General features: G+C 38.8%; 1 protein-coding gene across 3 annotated transcripts; it reads left to right on the forward strand.

Annotated features, from left to right (window-relative positions):
• The first annotated feature begins 8533 nt into the window (after nucleotides 1-8533).
• Nucleotides 8534-15384, forward strand: LOC110067501 (uncharacterized). 3 transcript variants are annotated; one of them, XM_020774839.2, is made up of 8 exons: nucleotides 8534-8624; nucleotides 8715-8837; nucleotides 12732-12909; nucleotides 13174-13209; nucleotides 13719-13769; nucleotides 13994-14057; nucleotides 14158-14207; nucleotides 14423-15384. In XM_020774839.2, exons 2-8 carry the CDS (start codon nucleotides 8742-8744, stop codon nucleotides 14875-14877), a joined length of 930 nt encoding a protein of 309 aa, XP_020630498.1. In that variant the 5' UTR covers nucleotides 8534-8624; nucleotides 8715-8741; the 3' UTR covers nucleotides 14878-15384. The 3 variants fall into 3 exon arrangements, with proteins under 3 accessions (XP_020630498.1, XP_089139679.1, XP_089139680.1); XM_089283553.1 differs by having other exon boundaries at nucleotides 12735-12909; XM_089283554.1 differs by lacking the exon at nucleotides 8534-8624 and adding an exon at nucleotides 11221-11355 and having other exon boundaries at nucleotides 8722-8837; nucleotides 12735-12909.
• Nucleotides 15385-15829: the final 445 nt, after the last annotated feature.

Genomic DNA, 15829 nt, shown 5'->3' on the forward strand with positions numbered 1-15829 from the left:
CTGTCTGTTGAGGTGTAGCTTGTGTTGAGGAGGGGGCGGATGTATACAGGCTATTGGGGTATCATGTTGGGTGGCGAAAGATATGCTTCGAACAGGCGTTTTGTGGTAGAGAACGTGAACCACGTCGGGAGTATTTCCAACTTTATTTTAATTGGAATGTTCCAAACAGGCTGACTAGCTAAAGGCAACCTAAAACAGCATGGTTTTAAACACATTCTTTGACATCTCGGCCTTGGCTGCATCTCTTGTCACGCCAAATAAACTACAAGACGTCACATGACACTCATTTTTCCTATTTGGCTTGAGTTATCCTGTGTTCTTCGGATGTGTGATTTAAATCGGTTTTATCTTTGGATAATCCTTTATTGCCTTCGATCGTTTGACCCCCAAAAATATTTCGTAAAAAATAAGTTTCTAAAAATAAGTTAAATATTCCTTCTCTAATAGGATGATCTCAAAGTTGTCTTTGTAACTCTCTAATACTCTCAAAACCTCTTAGCATTTGCGGGGCGCGTTGACATTTTCTCTCCAGTTGGTTTTCCTTTTGTCGAACCTTACAAGTAGAACAAAATTATGTAGACGGATTTTGCCGCAGCATTTGGACACATTATTTGGAACAAATAGAAGATAACCAATTCTGGCAACATCGGTGAATGCTATCACGATTTACGGTAATGTTTTGGACATCTTTCAAGATAAAAAAAAACTAACCGACGACTCTCAAAGAACGCATTCCTTCACGTAGTGTTTCAATGTGCTTGTTTACTTTGCGTGCGTAAGTTTGTTTTCCTTGTGGTTTCACTTCACACTGTTCACCCCTTAATTAACTGAAGGTTAAATGAAATCCTGTTCTTCGAATCTTCTCCGATTCTGTTATGTGATAGGGTTCAAAGACAACGAGCTTCCGGGAGCCCGTTTCTGTGATGTTTACAAAATGCTTCTAGTTATAGCCGCAAACACAGGAAGATGCTAGGTTAAAAAAAAATATGTTATAGCAAATCTATGAGGAACAAGGATCGACATATAATGGTAAACTGACGGTCAGGGGGATGGAAGGGCGAAGGTGCTGGTCAGAAAGTTTGAATTGAAGCCCAAAGAGACAATTTGGGCGTGGGTTGATCTCTATGGTAAGCGATGAAGGCAATGTCACCAAATAAAACCAAACTTCATCTATAGAGGTATTTTAAAGATTACTTTTGTCGGAACCCGCTTATAAGCCAGTGGCAGTTCAGTATCAGGGCCGGCGTTTATCGACATTGACCTTCCCAGCGTGAACAAAAAACCCTGTTAGGGATTTCAAGAGATTATCCCTCAGAAGATGCTCTCCTATACTCTCATAATTTATTTGCTTTACAATGAATGCGCATTGAAAGGAGAAAATAGATCTTGATGACTGTTGCAAGAGCGGTAATTACCCTATGCATTGTTTTTAGAGCGGTCAATTCACAGTTAATTGGGAGGTTTGAATAACCGCACGCAACCTGGTAGCAAATCACTTGCAAATGAAATGAAAACTGGAGACATTTTCTTTTTAAAGTCCTTTGTTTTTATACGACTGCTTAGAAATCTATAGTTTGAATAGCAATCTTGACCACGGCTAGTGAAATCTCTTTAAAATCCTGTGTTTCCTCTTTCCTACTCATCGTACGAATTATACTAATCTAATTATGGGGAAAAAAGTACCATCAACTGCAAGACTTTTTTTGGAAAAAAAAAACCTTATCAAAAAGGTTTTAGCTTAGTGACTGTGCAATCTAATCAGAACTACAATCTGCATAAACGGTAATTACTTGAAATCTAACTGAAGCACACCTTCATTGCTAAAACTTCAATTCAAGATTGCAAAGAAATCAACTGAAGTTATTTTCCTACCCATTGGCGGCACGCCTTTACGTCAAAATTTGAGATGCCTTGTAACGCTGTTTTGTGGTTGTCATCACACCATTTTAAATAAAAACAGATCTTCTTGTAATTACTTTTATGCAATTAAAGGTTTAAATTTAGCTTTACAGTAAAGACTGGTTATTTTCGTCTTTTATCACGCGATAAAAGTTGAAGGTCCCGGCCCGTGTATATTAATTAAGATCGAATTGGTCGCATTGACAACTACATTTCCTTGTAGTAAATTCAGTTAGTCCTTATAGGGCAACTGTTTGAAACTTTTGGCAATGCCCCAAGCTTTTATAGTTATTGCATTCTGCCACCATGCTATTAAGATAGATTTCGTCTTCCAAAGTAAAAAAAGTAAGTTCTTCTTAATTTTTTCAGATGAAAGTTCTCTTCACTGCTTTGAATACAGTTTGACTGATTTTTCTTTCGAGGAATCCAGAGAAACTAAGGCAGCACGGCAAACAGACTGAAAAAGGCGGAGAGCCGGCGGAACTTGCACAGTGTAGAAATCGCGTGAGTTCACAGAGATCGCGTGAGAGATGGTAATTCGTTGTTTATCTTCTGGAATATTCAGTGCCATATTTCCATAGAACTAATTTGAGATGGCGTCTTGCATGGTTTGATTAACCTACTCTCCGCAGATAAAGCTGATAACCTGGTTTCTCGCTGTGTTATGTTAAATGATTTTTTTTTCAGACTTTTTATCTTCAGTACGATCATTCATTTAACTAATTAAAAGAGTCTAAGATCACTAAATAGGTTTTGGATTCGCGGGAAGCTTTGTTGTGAAAGAGATATTCTTGTTTAACTAAAAAGACATAAAAAAACTACAGTCATTCAGTTAAAGACAAGCAAATTGTTATTTATGAACGTGAACACTTGGGAACCGAAAGTCCTCACTTTGGATTCAGAGCGTTGCCGCCATGTTGGATTAACTTGGCCCGGCCAGCAGCCTGGGACCTAGTGTTTGGTCACGAAAGCTGTCCCAAGTACCCTTTGCGCATGCGTGCGAATCTAGTTTAAACAGGAGTAGGCGAAGAAACTTGTTGACACACACTGTCTAAGAGCGCAACGATGTAATTTGACCACACATCATCTGCAAAATAATCATAACAGCCTGGAGTAGTTGAACAAAATGAATGAAATCAGTGAGTGATTCATTTGCTGGAAGATTTTAGTTTACAAGTTAATGTTTGCTTCTCCATTGCATTTCAGGAAAGTCTGTCTGAAATGATATTCTGCAGTTGAGTTAAACACAAGTTTTCCATATAAAATTTAAACACGATGACTACCTTTTGAATATCAGTTTTATTCACCCGTTTTTGTATAGCTTGTTTCTGAACAAGATGGAATAAAGTTCTTTTGCAAATTGGAACACTTCCAGAAGAATGTAAATCTCGTACTTCAAATGCAGAAACATCTTTCATAGCTCAGTTTTAGCGTGGGTTGTAATCAACGTTATTGAAATACCGAGAACCCTGGCCAAGTTAAGCTGTTATACTTTAATCTATGATCGCTTGTTTCTTGGAAAGAACTAAATAGTCAGTTCTATTCAGTTGCGATGATCCTATCGTGAAAATAGAATTTTTGTTCATGTTCGGATAGTCAGCTCTTGAAAGGGAATTTACTCTTAGCCACCTACGCTAATGAGGCTCATATTGGGATTTTTTCGCCTGTGGTCGTGATATTTTCTAACTATATTGTAATACCGTTATCTTGTTAAGGTAAATGGCACACTATCCTGACCATAAAAATATTGACCGATTGGCTTTAGGACCAGGAAAATGCAAAAAATGTCGGTAATCTATAACACTCCCTTTTTAATGCTGTTATGTCAAATTTGATGAGTTCGAGATGTTCTGGCCTGGTTGAATCCTTTTGAAAACTGTCTAACAATTTTAGATTAAAAAGATTTTGTTGTCAATAATTGGTTCCAAAGATTACAATTTGCCGGGAAAATGCTATCCTTGTTATCTTTGAGGAGGTCTGAATTGAATGAAAGTGATATCTTTCAGGCATATTAAAACTGAGTGTCTCCTCTTTGCGAAAAAACAAAAATGTAAGGGTTTTGATTGAAGATAACAATCACCTTGTGTGATGAGTCAAAGTTTCTGTGCAGGGAAGTGCCTGTCATTCAAAACAGTTTAGGTTAGCAGCCTTTATACGTAAATACTTTTTGACTTACAATCCCTGTTACATTGAATGTTTATGTTTTCTCTCGGGCTCACTGCATCTGATTGTGGATTATAAAAAATGACTGATTATTTTGTACGAATAAAATCCAGAGATTGTTGTCCGAAAAAAAGTTAAGAGCATATCTTCAATCCTGAATCAAGCCCACGCAGGAAGGCTGGAAATGTCGTGGTTATCGGAAAGACAAATTATTTCACATCACACTTCTGAATGTCAGATTAAGCTGATCTGGGACCAAGGCTGCCAGACTCATTTTCGGGCAATTCTTTTAAAAATACCACACAGGAAAGGGGTACATAGTGCGAACGTTTACCCTGCCACAGTTTGTTGTTTTTAGACCATAAACTGCTTATGTTTATCCTCAAATATAACTCAGTTCATTTTCGCAATTGTGGTTCGAGGTTAAATAGATCCGGAAATGCCAAAACTTTACTCAGATCAGTATTGTGTTATGTACAAACTGAAGCTTGTGTGAACGTGAGATTACTCAAAAGAAATTGTATGAGAGTTGCTTTCACTTGAGGCCATTTTTAACGGAAAAAGGGATTTCAAGTGCCAAACATAGAATTGAAGGTATTTTTTAAGTTTTCATGAATGCAGGCTTGCATAAATTAGCATCAGTTAAAGCCTTCAACTAAACCACTGAAGGACGATTTGTTGAAGCTAAAAAGGAAATCGAGAACTGTGAGTTATTTCCTTTTAGTTGCATTGCAATGTTACAAAGTAGCAAATGCTCGTTCTTGTTGCCTTAAACGGACTTGGAACTACATTGTGGTTACCAGCTTAGCACAACGGAAGGTCTCAAAGTTATGTGAAGGGCAAATCACAATAAAAATAGCGAACGAAGCTGGAAACAAACTAAAACCCGTGAAACGGTTCAAGGAGCTTTTGTTACTTTGTTACAACGTATTCTGGACCAAAATGTTGTGTTTCTTTCATAACACCCTTGCTTGCTATAAACGGTTACGGAAGTGAGTGAAAAGCTCTATCTGGGCAGATCGATGTTGTGTAGCCCAGTCACTAGCAATTGTTCTGTGTTTTAAGTGATTCGAAAACTATGATAAATACGTAAAAACAAAGAATGACCAAAAATATTTATGGTCCAGTTTCCCAGTCTTACTCGTTGTTTTCGTATGACTCGGTACGTGTATTACCTTGTAATGGCTAACATATTATCTTCACTAAAGGAAGTTTGGTGAATCAGAAAAATGGCTGTAACATAACTTTTTTAAAGGAATCTATGGAAGTCTCCTAAAGTACTTTCAAAGTTTTTTTCAAGCACGTCATAAAATGATGGATATGACCTGTCGGTTTCGCAATTCACCAGGCAGTGTCTGCATTCCACGTGAAGGGCGTGTACCAACAAAAAAGTAGTTAAATGAGTATTCTACATAATCCTCTAACCCCAACGATGAATATTTGTATTGCTGTCGCAGAAAATCGTGCGGTCGACCACAAATTTGCTAAAAATTATTTCAGGTAAATTATCAGCAAGTGTTTCTTTGTGGAGCGGCAACCACCGATGTATATTTCGTTTCTTTTCTTTTCTGGACAAAAGGGTAGTGCAGTAAAGAAATGAAGCATGTTTAAAATACGTTTAAGTAATCTAAACAATCGCAGAGCAGGGAAAAATTTAATCTTATAATGGCAAGTTATTAACGATCGCTAAGAACCTTAAGTACCTCATTATTGCTCATTATCACCCCGTTGGCCAGAATCTAGAGTCTTCCTTCGGCGTATGTTTTTCTGAGTTTCAGTGAGAGCCTTTGGTGATAATGGTTATTTTTTGGTACATTCACAGCTTGAAGTAGTTTTTGGAATAGATATGTGTTTGTATTATGTCGCGACAAAATTGTCCTCAAAAACTGCGCGTTCTGGCTCCTTCAGATTAAGGAAATACAATAGTTACAAATGAGTGACGATAGCCGAGAGGTTATTGACGTTATTGCGATTAACTGCTGCCTAGACAAACAGAAGTCAACTATCACAAAACACAGAAATTACAGAAGTGATTTTATTGCGTTATGCTACTGTTTCGTCCTCCTCCATCAATAACCCTTTTACTAATATTATTTACGTTGAAACTCGTTTAAAATTCGTTTGCAGTCGTTTCATGCATGAAAATAAATCGACGCAGGTAAGCAGTCGACGCCTATAACGGCGCAAACCGGATATGACGTCACTGCGATAACTCAAGGAGGAGCTAATGACCAGTGGAGCCACTGAAATCATGTCGTTTTGATTTTCCAGAGAACGTTATGTAACAATCTCATTATTGCCTCCCAGAAAACTTGGAGTGTATCGCTTGAAGGGAAGTAGCTTGTGCTTGCTTCCGTTATAGTTCGGCCAGGTTTCCATTCAGAAACAGCGTGCTTTTTAGTTTGTTTCCTGTAGTTGTTTTCAATTCTCTTTCCTTTTTACGAAACGTGACGAGTATATCCAGTTTCCATTATATGCTCTGTTGGACATTTCTTTTTAATTGAAGAGCGGGAGTATCAAAGCAGGCGCTTTTTTGTCGGCGCTAAGTTTGTTGTCAAGAAGATCATTGCAACCTTCTGCAAAATAATATCAATGACACGAGGTAACTTCAAATGTTGTTTATTAGTTCTTGTGGTCTCCAGATGGAGTCAATGACAATGTGGTAAACACCTCACGTTTACGACTTTTAACCATCAGTTTAAATGTTATAAAAACTCGTAAGTGTTTTTAAAGATGGCGTGATAAACTTAAACTGTTGAAGCTGAGACTATAAACGTGTTGCGGTTGGCTCTTGGTTGACACGTAGTTACAATAAAACGTGCTTAAAATCTGACAGCTCGGTGTAGTTTATAACTGAGTGAAACTACCGTCAGAAACTACCAGAAAATGTTTTGCCGTTTTCTACTCAAATTTACTTTTGACGTGAATGTGGAAAGAAAGCTTGATATCACCCGGCAGACCTACAGTACAGGCAGGGATTCATTTGGTGGTTGAAAATTGTGTGTACTGACTGGCAAAGTACGTTACTGCATTAACAGTTATCTTCACCAATGATCTGGGGAAGTATTCAAGTAAACTTTCACTGGCAATCAATTTGCTCCTGTTATCGCTAAATATTTGTAAAGAAAACCTCCGTGTATTCAGTACGTTCAAATGAACTTTGACTAATCTCAATACACGTTGAAACTGAAGCAGCACCGGTCCAACCCAACTCTAAACTGGTGAAAATGCCCCAAACAAGTGAATCCTGTTTGTAATCTGTTGAAACGAGAAGTGACAAGCGACAAATTACCTTTTTAGCAGAAGTCTTCTCATACATAAAATTGTCAGCTCTTAAACGCCAAAGAGAACTGCTTATTATGGCTGGCAATGTCAGGAACTATCTCAGTTGTAACACTTTTAACGGTCCTCTGAATTTTCTTCAAGGCACTTGAATTGCATTTCCTGCTTTAGTAAGCACAGCAGAGGTTTTGACACTTCATTTTAATTAAATTTTGACGTAAACAGAAAAAATAATAAGAAAGAATGCAAAATTTGTTAGGCGATCTTTTAGCTGAAGGATTTGTTTCACTTGAAATCAGTTATTTTTCTAGTGGTTTTATAATTTTTGTCGAAAGTCGATGACAAATTTCAACTTTGGACCACCTGATGGGTGGAAATTCTATTCTACAAGTTTAAGCTGGTTTAAGTTTCTCAAGCTCTTATCAGAGTTTTGCAAAGCTCTGTCTATGTTGTGGCGAAAAAGATTAAAATACCAAATTCCTGCTATGGGTTGGAATTCTCGTCAACTAAAAATAGCGAGGTATTGATCATATTTTGGCCTGATTGCATTCCTGAGTTTTCACCAAGGTCCTAGGCCTCAATATCTCGATTATTGGAAAAAGGACGACTAGGGAAGCAAAGTCAAGTGGTACGATGGTAAAACGGATTAGTTTTGTTAGGTTTCTGATATTTCACAACAAGAAGAGTTGTACATCAAAACATGATGTAACATTCGCGTGATTGTTAGCTATTATAACACGTCGGGGTATTTAATTAAACTGAATTGTTCCCCTTTCCGCGCAATGTGGTCAGAAAAACGCGCGTTTCGAAAACGGCGCAGAGACCCGCTGTTTGCGAACTATAAATAAACGACTTTCAGCGCTGCGCACATAGCTTTGCACGTACCAGCTCTGAAGTATCGACTGACATTTTGCAGTTCGAGGATGTAGTGCTTCACAAACACGTACGTGTTAGAGTCCTTTCATCAACGAAAAGTAGGTGGATTCGATGTTTCGATATATTTTCAGTCTGCCAGCATTTGGAAATGATTTAATAGTTTGGCATCCTGCCGGGCTGAAATTGGCTGGGGGCATGCGAGGAACAGGCGAGACGAATATTGCGTTGAGTGAATGTTGTAATATGAAACGAGACACTTCGCCCCATGCAAGTGCGATAAGAGGATCACATCACTGACCAAGGCAGGTATAAATTGCGTAGCTCTCCTGTTATAAGGTCATATTTTCCGCAAGCTTTGCGTCAGATCAGATAATTGTAATCGCACGAGCGAGAATAACAGACTAGTAAGTTATCAACAGGAAGATAAAATCAGTATTTGACATAAAGCCCGGCTTTTGATTACTTCAGCGCTGAATTTGTTCTACGTCTCGTAGGTTTACAACATCACTCAGATACCAAAGATGGAGCAAGGAAGGCAAATTGTGTCCTTGGTCTTACTGGCAGTTGTTTCTGCCCTGTTGTCGGTTAGCGAGACAAGAAGTATTGCATCAATGGAGGTAAGTCAGAAGAACTTCAATGTTTCGGGTAGACTATTTTGTGAAGCTGTTGCTGAAGTTTTAATTTCGATTATTTCACGAAGACGCATTTTGGTCAACGGGAGATCAAGTACATTGGGAGTGCAGTATATGTAATTCTGACTTGAAAGTTCGTCGTATTTTTGAGGAAGTCGGCATTTTGCACCTCTTCCTGTTGTGAGGATTCTAAATAGTTTTAGAAATAAAACTGAGAGTAAGCTAAGTCGTGGAACATCTTCGATTCGTTTTGCCTTTCGAGTATATTTCCTCCAAGTACCAAGTAAGCAAGAAACCTTATTAAACCAATGCGTGATTCTAAACGAACTGATAGCTCGACTTAACACTCATTGCAAAAGAAGCCGGACGTTCAAGAGGACAAGGCATGTAAAGCAGTCCGCCACTGTCACTTCCAAGAGCACAAAAATTCCAAAATGAATTCTAGCTAATTCCTTCTGGTCGCCAAACAATTACGCAGACATTGAAGGGAAATTAATAAAGATAAAACTGGGATTACTCGTCTAGTTGGTTTAAACTGTAGGGTTGTGGTGTCATTTATTACTTAGTTAATAAGACGTCATGCTTTATTTTCGGTTATATTTTCATAGTGGGAACCGAATGACCCCAAATTGCACCGGAAAGCTCTGTTACGGATGTGTCATTTCTAGTCAATTATAAGTAGCTGTGACTACTTGAAAGTGAACGCTAAGAATCACAACTGCTAAGTTCTTTACTTCTTGAGACTGTAGCATTGAACGCAACCGTAAAATTACTTACCGAGAGCTGATTTCGGCGGAAAAAACGGCTTAAACAGTGCGCAATAGCTATTTCTTTTACGCAAGATAATTCTCCGCTGCAATCTGAACAGCACCATAATGTAACAACACAGTTTTAAAATGCACCTTCGCTTACGTACCTTTAAAGAAGTTTTCGACTTTTTCGTTTGTGAATGCTCGCATTTTGTAATCTGCGTAATATGTACATACGTGCTAAGTGGCGAATCATTTTTTGCGGTTTTGTTCTACAAGCAATGAAACAATATTGAAATTCGACTCCTTGTCATTTGTCAGGAGGAAAGAATCTCGAAAGCGAATTTTTTGCCAAGTGGACTTCTGAACTCGCAGTTTAATTGCCACACGTGTTGAAAAGATGGCGTCTATAATTCTTGCGACGCAGGTATCATTGCGCTCAAACAACCAACTAAAAACTTAGCTGAAACCAAGAGACTTGCTGAAACTAATAGCTACGAGCTTTATAGCAGGGACTGATATAAACGAGCAGAAATCGCGGTCATTCTGTTCCCGCCCAGTCAGATCAACACTTAAATTAGCTAGTGAAATGGCTGTTAGGGAATTCAAGATTTTATCTAGGTTTCGCGTGCGACCGGCGGACATAAGGAAATGAGATTATAAGACTCCCGCACACTCACTCGGAGCGAAATCATCACCAATGTCTTCCCAAGTGCTCTCCTCGTAGGATATCTATATACAGCAATCACAAAGTTAAATCGTCATACCTTGAGTGTTTTGCCAGATGACTGTTATGCAAGAGTATTTTTCTTTTTTTGCCGCGAAATCCGCGGGAATCTTCGCAATTTGCGCACTTTGCGCACTTTGCGAATGGCATAACATCTGGTTTTGTAAACACAAGAGGTTTCCAGATTTTTCCACGTGGAATTGCGAAAAACTTGTGAAGAACTTACAGTTAACCATGAAAAGGAAACTGGTATTTGGTGCAACACTATGTATAATCACTTTTTCTTTCTTGTGGACCGTAAACGAAGGAATGATCGGTGCGGTCCCTATTTAATACATACTTAAAAAAATATATAAGTAATAACTGGAAGGCCTTGCTGAAAATGTCAATTTATACCACCTGGATAAATCAGTTAACAACCGAATTAAATGTTCATTTGATTGTGAGCTTGTTTGACGAAAACAAATATTTTTAAAGAATATTTTAAGCTCATCAAGTTTATTAATGAAAAGCGCAGCTATTGACATTTTATCCCGCTAAACGTTTACAGCTGTCCTTGTTATTTTAATTGTGAGCATTGATTGCTCATTTTACTATTGGCTTTGATTATTTACCATGTTCACTGCTATTACGCGTGATATTCTCTGATACGCCAATACTTTAAGAGTACAAGGAAAAGCTTGTGACATGCGTGTGATGTTTCCCCTGTGTCTGTCTTCCAGAAAATTCACACAGTTAAAGATCTTATAACTGAAAACGTGTAGGGGCTGTGAACTCATGGTTAGTGCGCTCGTCTCCGAATCGAGCAATCCGGGTTCGAGCTCTGGCCTAGGACATTGCGTTGTGTTCTTGGGCAAGACACTTTACTCTCACAGTGCCTCTCTCCACCCAGGTGTATAAATGGATACCGGCGAACTGAATGCTGGGGGTAATCCTGCCATAGACTAACATCCCATCCAGGGAGGAGTAGAAATACTCGTAGTCGCTTCATGCTACAGAAACCGGCTCCGACCTGATGGGCCACTTGGTTCGTATGCAGAATCAACCTCTTACCTGACTGAAAACTGATCAAAATGTCTACAACAGAACATAGCTGATAGAGGGGAATGGTTGTGAACCCGGCAAACATCAAAGGAGCAGACATAGATGCCAAGATTTATGTTGGAAGGTCCACGACTGTGCACAATCTTTTGTTATGCGTTCATACACTACGCATGAGTTACGTAACCTAAAAGTTTCTAGTGGTTACTTCTTCGGTCAGTAATAAACAACTATTGTGTTTTGTGCAGGGTCAATGCAAGGCCAAAAAAGAGAAAAAAACATACAACAAAGACCTTTGTCCAGTTACATAACCATTCCCCTCTATTTACTATAAACGGAACAACTTTCAAAAGATTGATTTACAAACGACGAAGATGATTTTACTCAGAAAAGGAAAAGAAAACGAAAACATTTAAACTATTGTAGTTTATCCGGGAAGTCATACAACAGATGTTTAAAATTGTTAAAAGATATGAGTTGCATGACTCGTCATGAAGTAGATAAGAAGATGAGTGTTGAGGTATGCTATTATGTTGCTTTTGTCTTGCATGGACGAGTGAAGATATGAGCTCCAAAAAATGAAAATATCAGACATATTGGCGAACTGCCACGCATAGGTAACACTATTTTGACTAAATGAAGTTATCATGGCGACCATGATCTTATGCCCTTGGTATTTCATCAAGCAAGGTTCTAACATAACCTAATATGGCCAAACTTTACTTCTCAGGGCTAGAATGAATTTTCAGTGCCACATGTCATCCGGTAATACAGGTGTTACGTAGAAGATTCTCAGTCAATTACGTGGTCAGCAACTTACCTTTGTTGTACGGCTCCCCAGGTCATCTATATGTTCGACTGTCGTTATTGGCCAAGCCGTTTGGCAAAGAACGACAAGAGATAGAACATTATTGAAAATGCATGCTCGAGTCAGTGAATCTTGTAGCATCCTGTAATGATTGACAGTTACAGCAATTTCCGGTTATTCACTTCTTCCGTATAACATGAAAGTACCTATGTGACAGTAATTCATGTGCAAAGAATACTGCACGTATTGGGATTGTATTTCTTCAAAGACATCATCATTTGGGTGTAAGCCTTAGTGTACTGCGAAATTAAACAGGAAAAAACAATGTTTTGACATTCACATCCGTCAAGCTTCAAATAAGGAATGTTGTCTAGCGTCAGTTTCAGTGAAGGCCGAGGCGATCCACTGACAGAGAAAAGTAATCTGTACCATTCACTGTGTTATAAATGTCTGCCCTCCTAATTATAATTGAGTCGTCAAACAACTGTTAACAATTGATTTTTTTTAAAAAATAAACGTGACTTAAAACTATGCGCTTTCTTTCATTTTATAAGCAGCACAACATCAAGAAGAGATCGCTTTACGAGGAAACCTGCCCGCCGCCATACATCATTGAGGTGACGGAACAGTGCAACGATTCCTGTTTCGATGACGACTACTGCGTTGGAAACCAAATGTGTTGTTTTGATGGATGCTCGTATGTGTGTATGGACCCAGTTCCCTCTGTGCCAGGTAACCACAGCAACATGTTACCTTGACGCGCGTTCATTTCGCGCCAATTATTTCGATTATGATTGGCTGAACTCATGATCATTAATAATTTTGTCATTTATTGAGCCAAGCACAAGTCGGAAGGGCGGTACAAGTTCATTGCGGACCTATTTGTATTAGTAGTAGTACATTTCTGTAGCATATCGCGTGTTTTTCTGGTAAATAAAGGTTGAAAATATATATTTTGAGCTAACTTAGGTGTTTCGTTTTTGCTCCTAACATTAGTTATTGACTGGATTGATCAAGACGAGACTATCTCAGGTGAGTCTCATTTCTCCAAAGAGTTTATTCGACTCCCTTTAGTCCGTTTTCTAAAAGCTATAGAATATGTAGCTTGCCCAGGTAAACAAAAAAAAGTTTACTTACAACTATCGAAAAGCTGGGGATATTCCCCAATTTTCATAAGATCCCCCGTGTTGTGAAAAATGTTTGAAGGATAATAAACACGACATATAGCCTTCATGTGACTTTCAAAGATACGCTCGGATATTTGTCCACGGACATTATATGTTGCTCGAAGCTCGCAGTTTTCCTCGAGCGACGATCGCCCTCGGAAACCTGTTTGCTTCCCGGAACAGAGAATGCCCGCAGACAAATATCCGAGGATAATTTTGCACCAAGTGAAGGCTATTATTTATGTACTTCATTCACACCAGGGTTAATACACAGACTTCAAAGTTATCTAGCCACTTATGCCAACCGAAAGATTTTAAGTTTGCGCAAGATTCTAAGCTTGAGTATGTAGCTTAACAATCTGTTTTTCTCAACAGAAATAAGAGCAGAACAATTAGAGGTGGTGACGCCCATCGTAGAGGAACTTGGTAAATTAATGTTTCATCAGCTTAATTTATTTCTTTTAGTGCCTTTTTCCTCGTCTTTCACGTAGTATCAGCCTTGCATTCAATTGTTTGTCACCATGTTTTTTTTTGTTTGAGATCTCTTATAGATCCTACGTTAGCAGCGTTTTCCGTATGTCGTCCCCTGTAGTTTCTGGTTTCTTTTTTTCTGTTTCAGTTGGATAATTTAAGATTCCAATTTCTTGCAGGCTGTTATTATCATGGCATGACGTTAAGCGACGGCGAAAGAATTCCTCTTGGCTGCAAATTATGGTAAGACACGACATTGTTATTTTTGTCGAGGTTTGTGATGTTATTGCCTGACATGAACTTTAAGGTAAATGTGACCACTTTTTTGTTTGATTATTTACAGCTCTTGTTTCAATGGTAATCTCATGTGTGACGTTTCAAACTGCAACAAAGGTAAGGACGGAAAACAGACCTCCCTAAGTGCATCTCCTTTCTGGTTCATGAGTGCTGTTGATTGTTTAAAAACAATGATAAAAATTAACTTCACATTTTAGCATGCTGCCTTGATAATTCACCAAATCAGAAGGCAGAATCGAGGAAAATATAATCTTATTTCTAGCTTACCCACATGAGTGAAACACTTTCATTGACATTGCTTCCTTTTTCAGAGTACCAAGCCCGCCTTGCTTTAGAGCGCAGCGGCTCGGGGTCTGGAGACGATGAAGATGACGATGATGATGATGGAGTGAAAGGCGAAGGATCTGGGGACGACAATTGGTATCAACTAGAAGGCGTGAAAAGCAAACAAGACTTCATTCCTTTTGAGGAACTCCATAAAAAAGAAAACAGTGGGGTTGAGATGAAAGAGGGTTTTATTCCATTTGACGCAGATCACAGCGGTATTGAACAAAGTGGTGAGGAAGACAACAAACACCATGCTGTGGACAGAGGAGAAAATTTTATTTCATTTGACGCAGATCACAGCGGTATGGAACAAAGTGGTGAGGAAGGCGACAAACACAATGTTGAGGACAGAGGAAAAAATTATATTCCATTTGACGAGGAAACGGACAACGCACAGAGTGGGGATAATGCCGCTTATTTTGCTAGAAGGAGACTCTAGCGAGTGTCCGGACACAGTCTTTATCGATACGTGTCACACAATCTATATCGATAAGTGTCACACAATGTCAGTGTCAAACAAGTAACAACTCGTCACGAGTTATAAGTAAGCACCTTCCTTGACACGAATACCGACTTGTCTAACCATTAAATACACAGAGGAGTGCGTGACCCTAACGTCACCAAGAACATGACTTCAAGGCAGTGCAGAGTGTTATAGAATAAAATTTTATAATTGAAGCAGTAAGGTAACGTAAGTCGTGTCACGGCCTGTAAATAGATATTCTGCGAGAGAATTCAATGTACATATTCCAAAGAAATCGTAAATTACAGAGTATGCGGCGTATCGCATATTCAGACACTGTTACTTTCCGAATGAAACCCTAGTATAAAATCCACATACTCAATGAGGTGTACATATATAAAGTATTCTTTGTAGTTTGGTTCTACTCGTTTATAGGTCTACCTGGTAAGAGCAATACTAAATAAAAAGACAAAGGTTCAAGAAGTTTTTTCTCTTCTTTCATAAAAATGTGGCGATGTTTTTGGATGTTTTTGGGTTGATTGAACCTTCTCCTACAACTTTCAGTGTAAGGAACGCGGCTCACAAAACAGCTGAATATCGAGCATAGATTTGGTTTCCTTAGCATGAATTGACCACTAATGATGGTATGCTTGCCATCATTATGAAATAAAATTAAATAAACAATGGTTTGTAAAGCTCCTCCCGGCTCAACCCAGTCTCCTTTGCAGCCGTTTGTTTTGGATGTCACGCAATGCTCCCCGACTACCTCCGACTGGGCACCTCCTCCCCACTCTCCCCTAGTATTTTGTGTGATTGTCACCGAACTTCACCGGATCGAAGGCTCTGTAAGATTGAACACATGGACCCAACTGTAGTATCTACAGCAGGCCACTGAGGCTTGGAACTCCAGCTACACACAGTCGTAAGA

Source organism: Orbicella faveolata, unplaced genomic scaffold (assembly GCF_042242905.1).
Source record: "Orbicella faveolata isolate gen_17 unplaced genomic scaffold, um_ofav_v1 contig_12, whole genome shotgun sequence".
NCBI classification, from domain to species: Eukaryota; Metazoa; Cnidaria; class Anthozoa; order Scleractinia; family Merulinidae; genus Orbicella; species Orbicella faveolata.

Coding starts and splice junctions, on each gene's coding strand:
- LOC110067501 (XM_020774839.2), top strand. CDS start 8,742: ATGGAGCAAGGAAGGCAAATTGTGTCCTTGGTCTTACTGGCAGTTGTT. Junction 8,838..12,731: donor GAAGTATTGCATCAATGGAG/GTAAGTCAGAAG, acceptor TCATTTTATAAG/CAGCACAACATCAAGAAGAG. Junction 14,058..14,157: donor CCTCTTGGCTGCAAATTATG/GTAAGACACGAC, acceptor GATTATTTACAG/CTCTTGTTTCAATGGTAATC.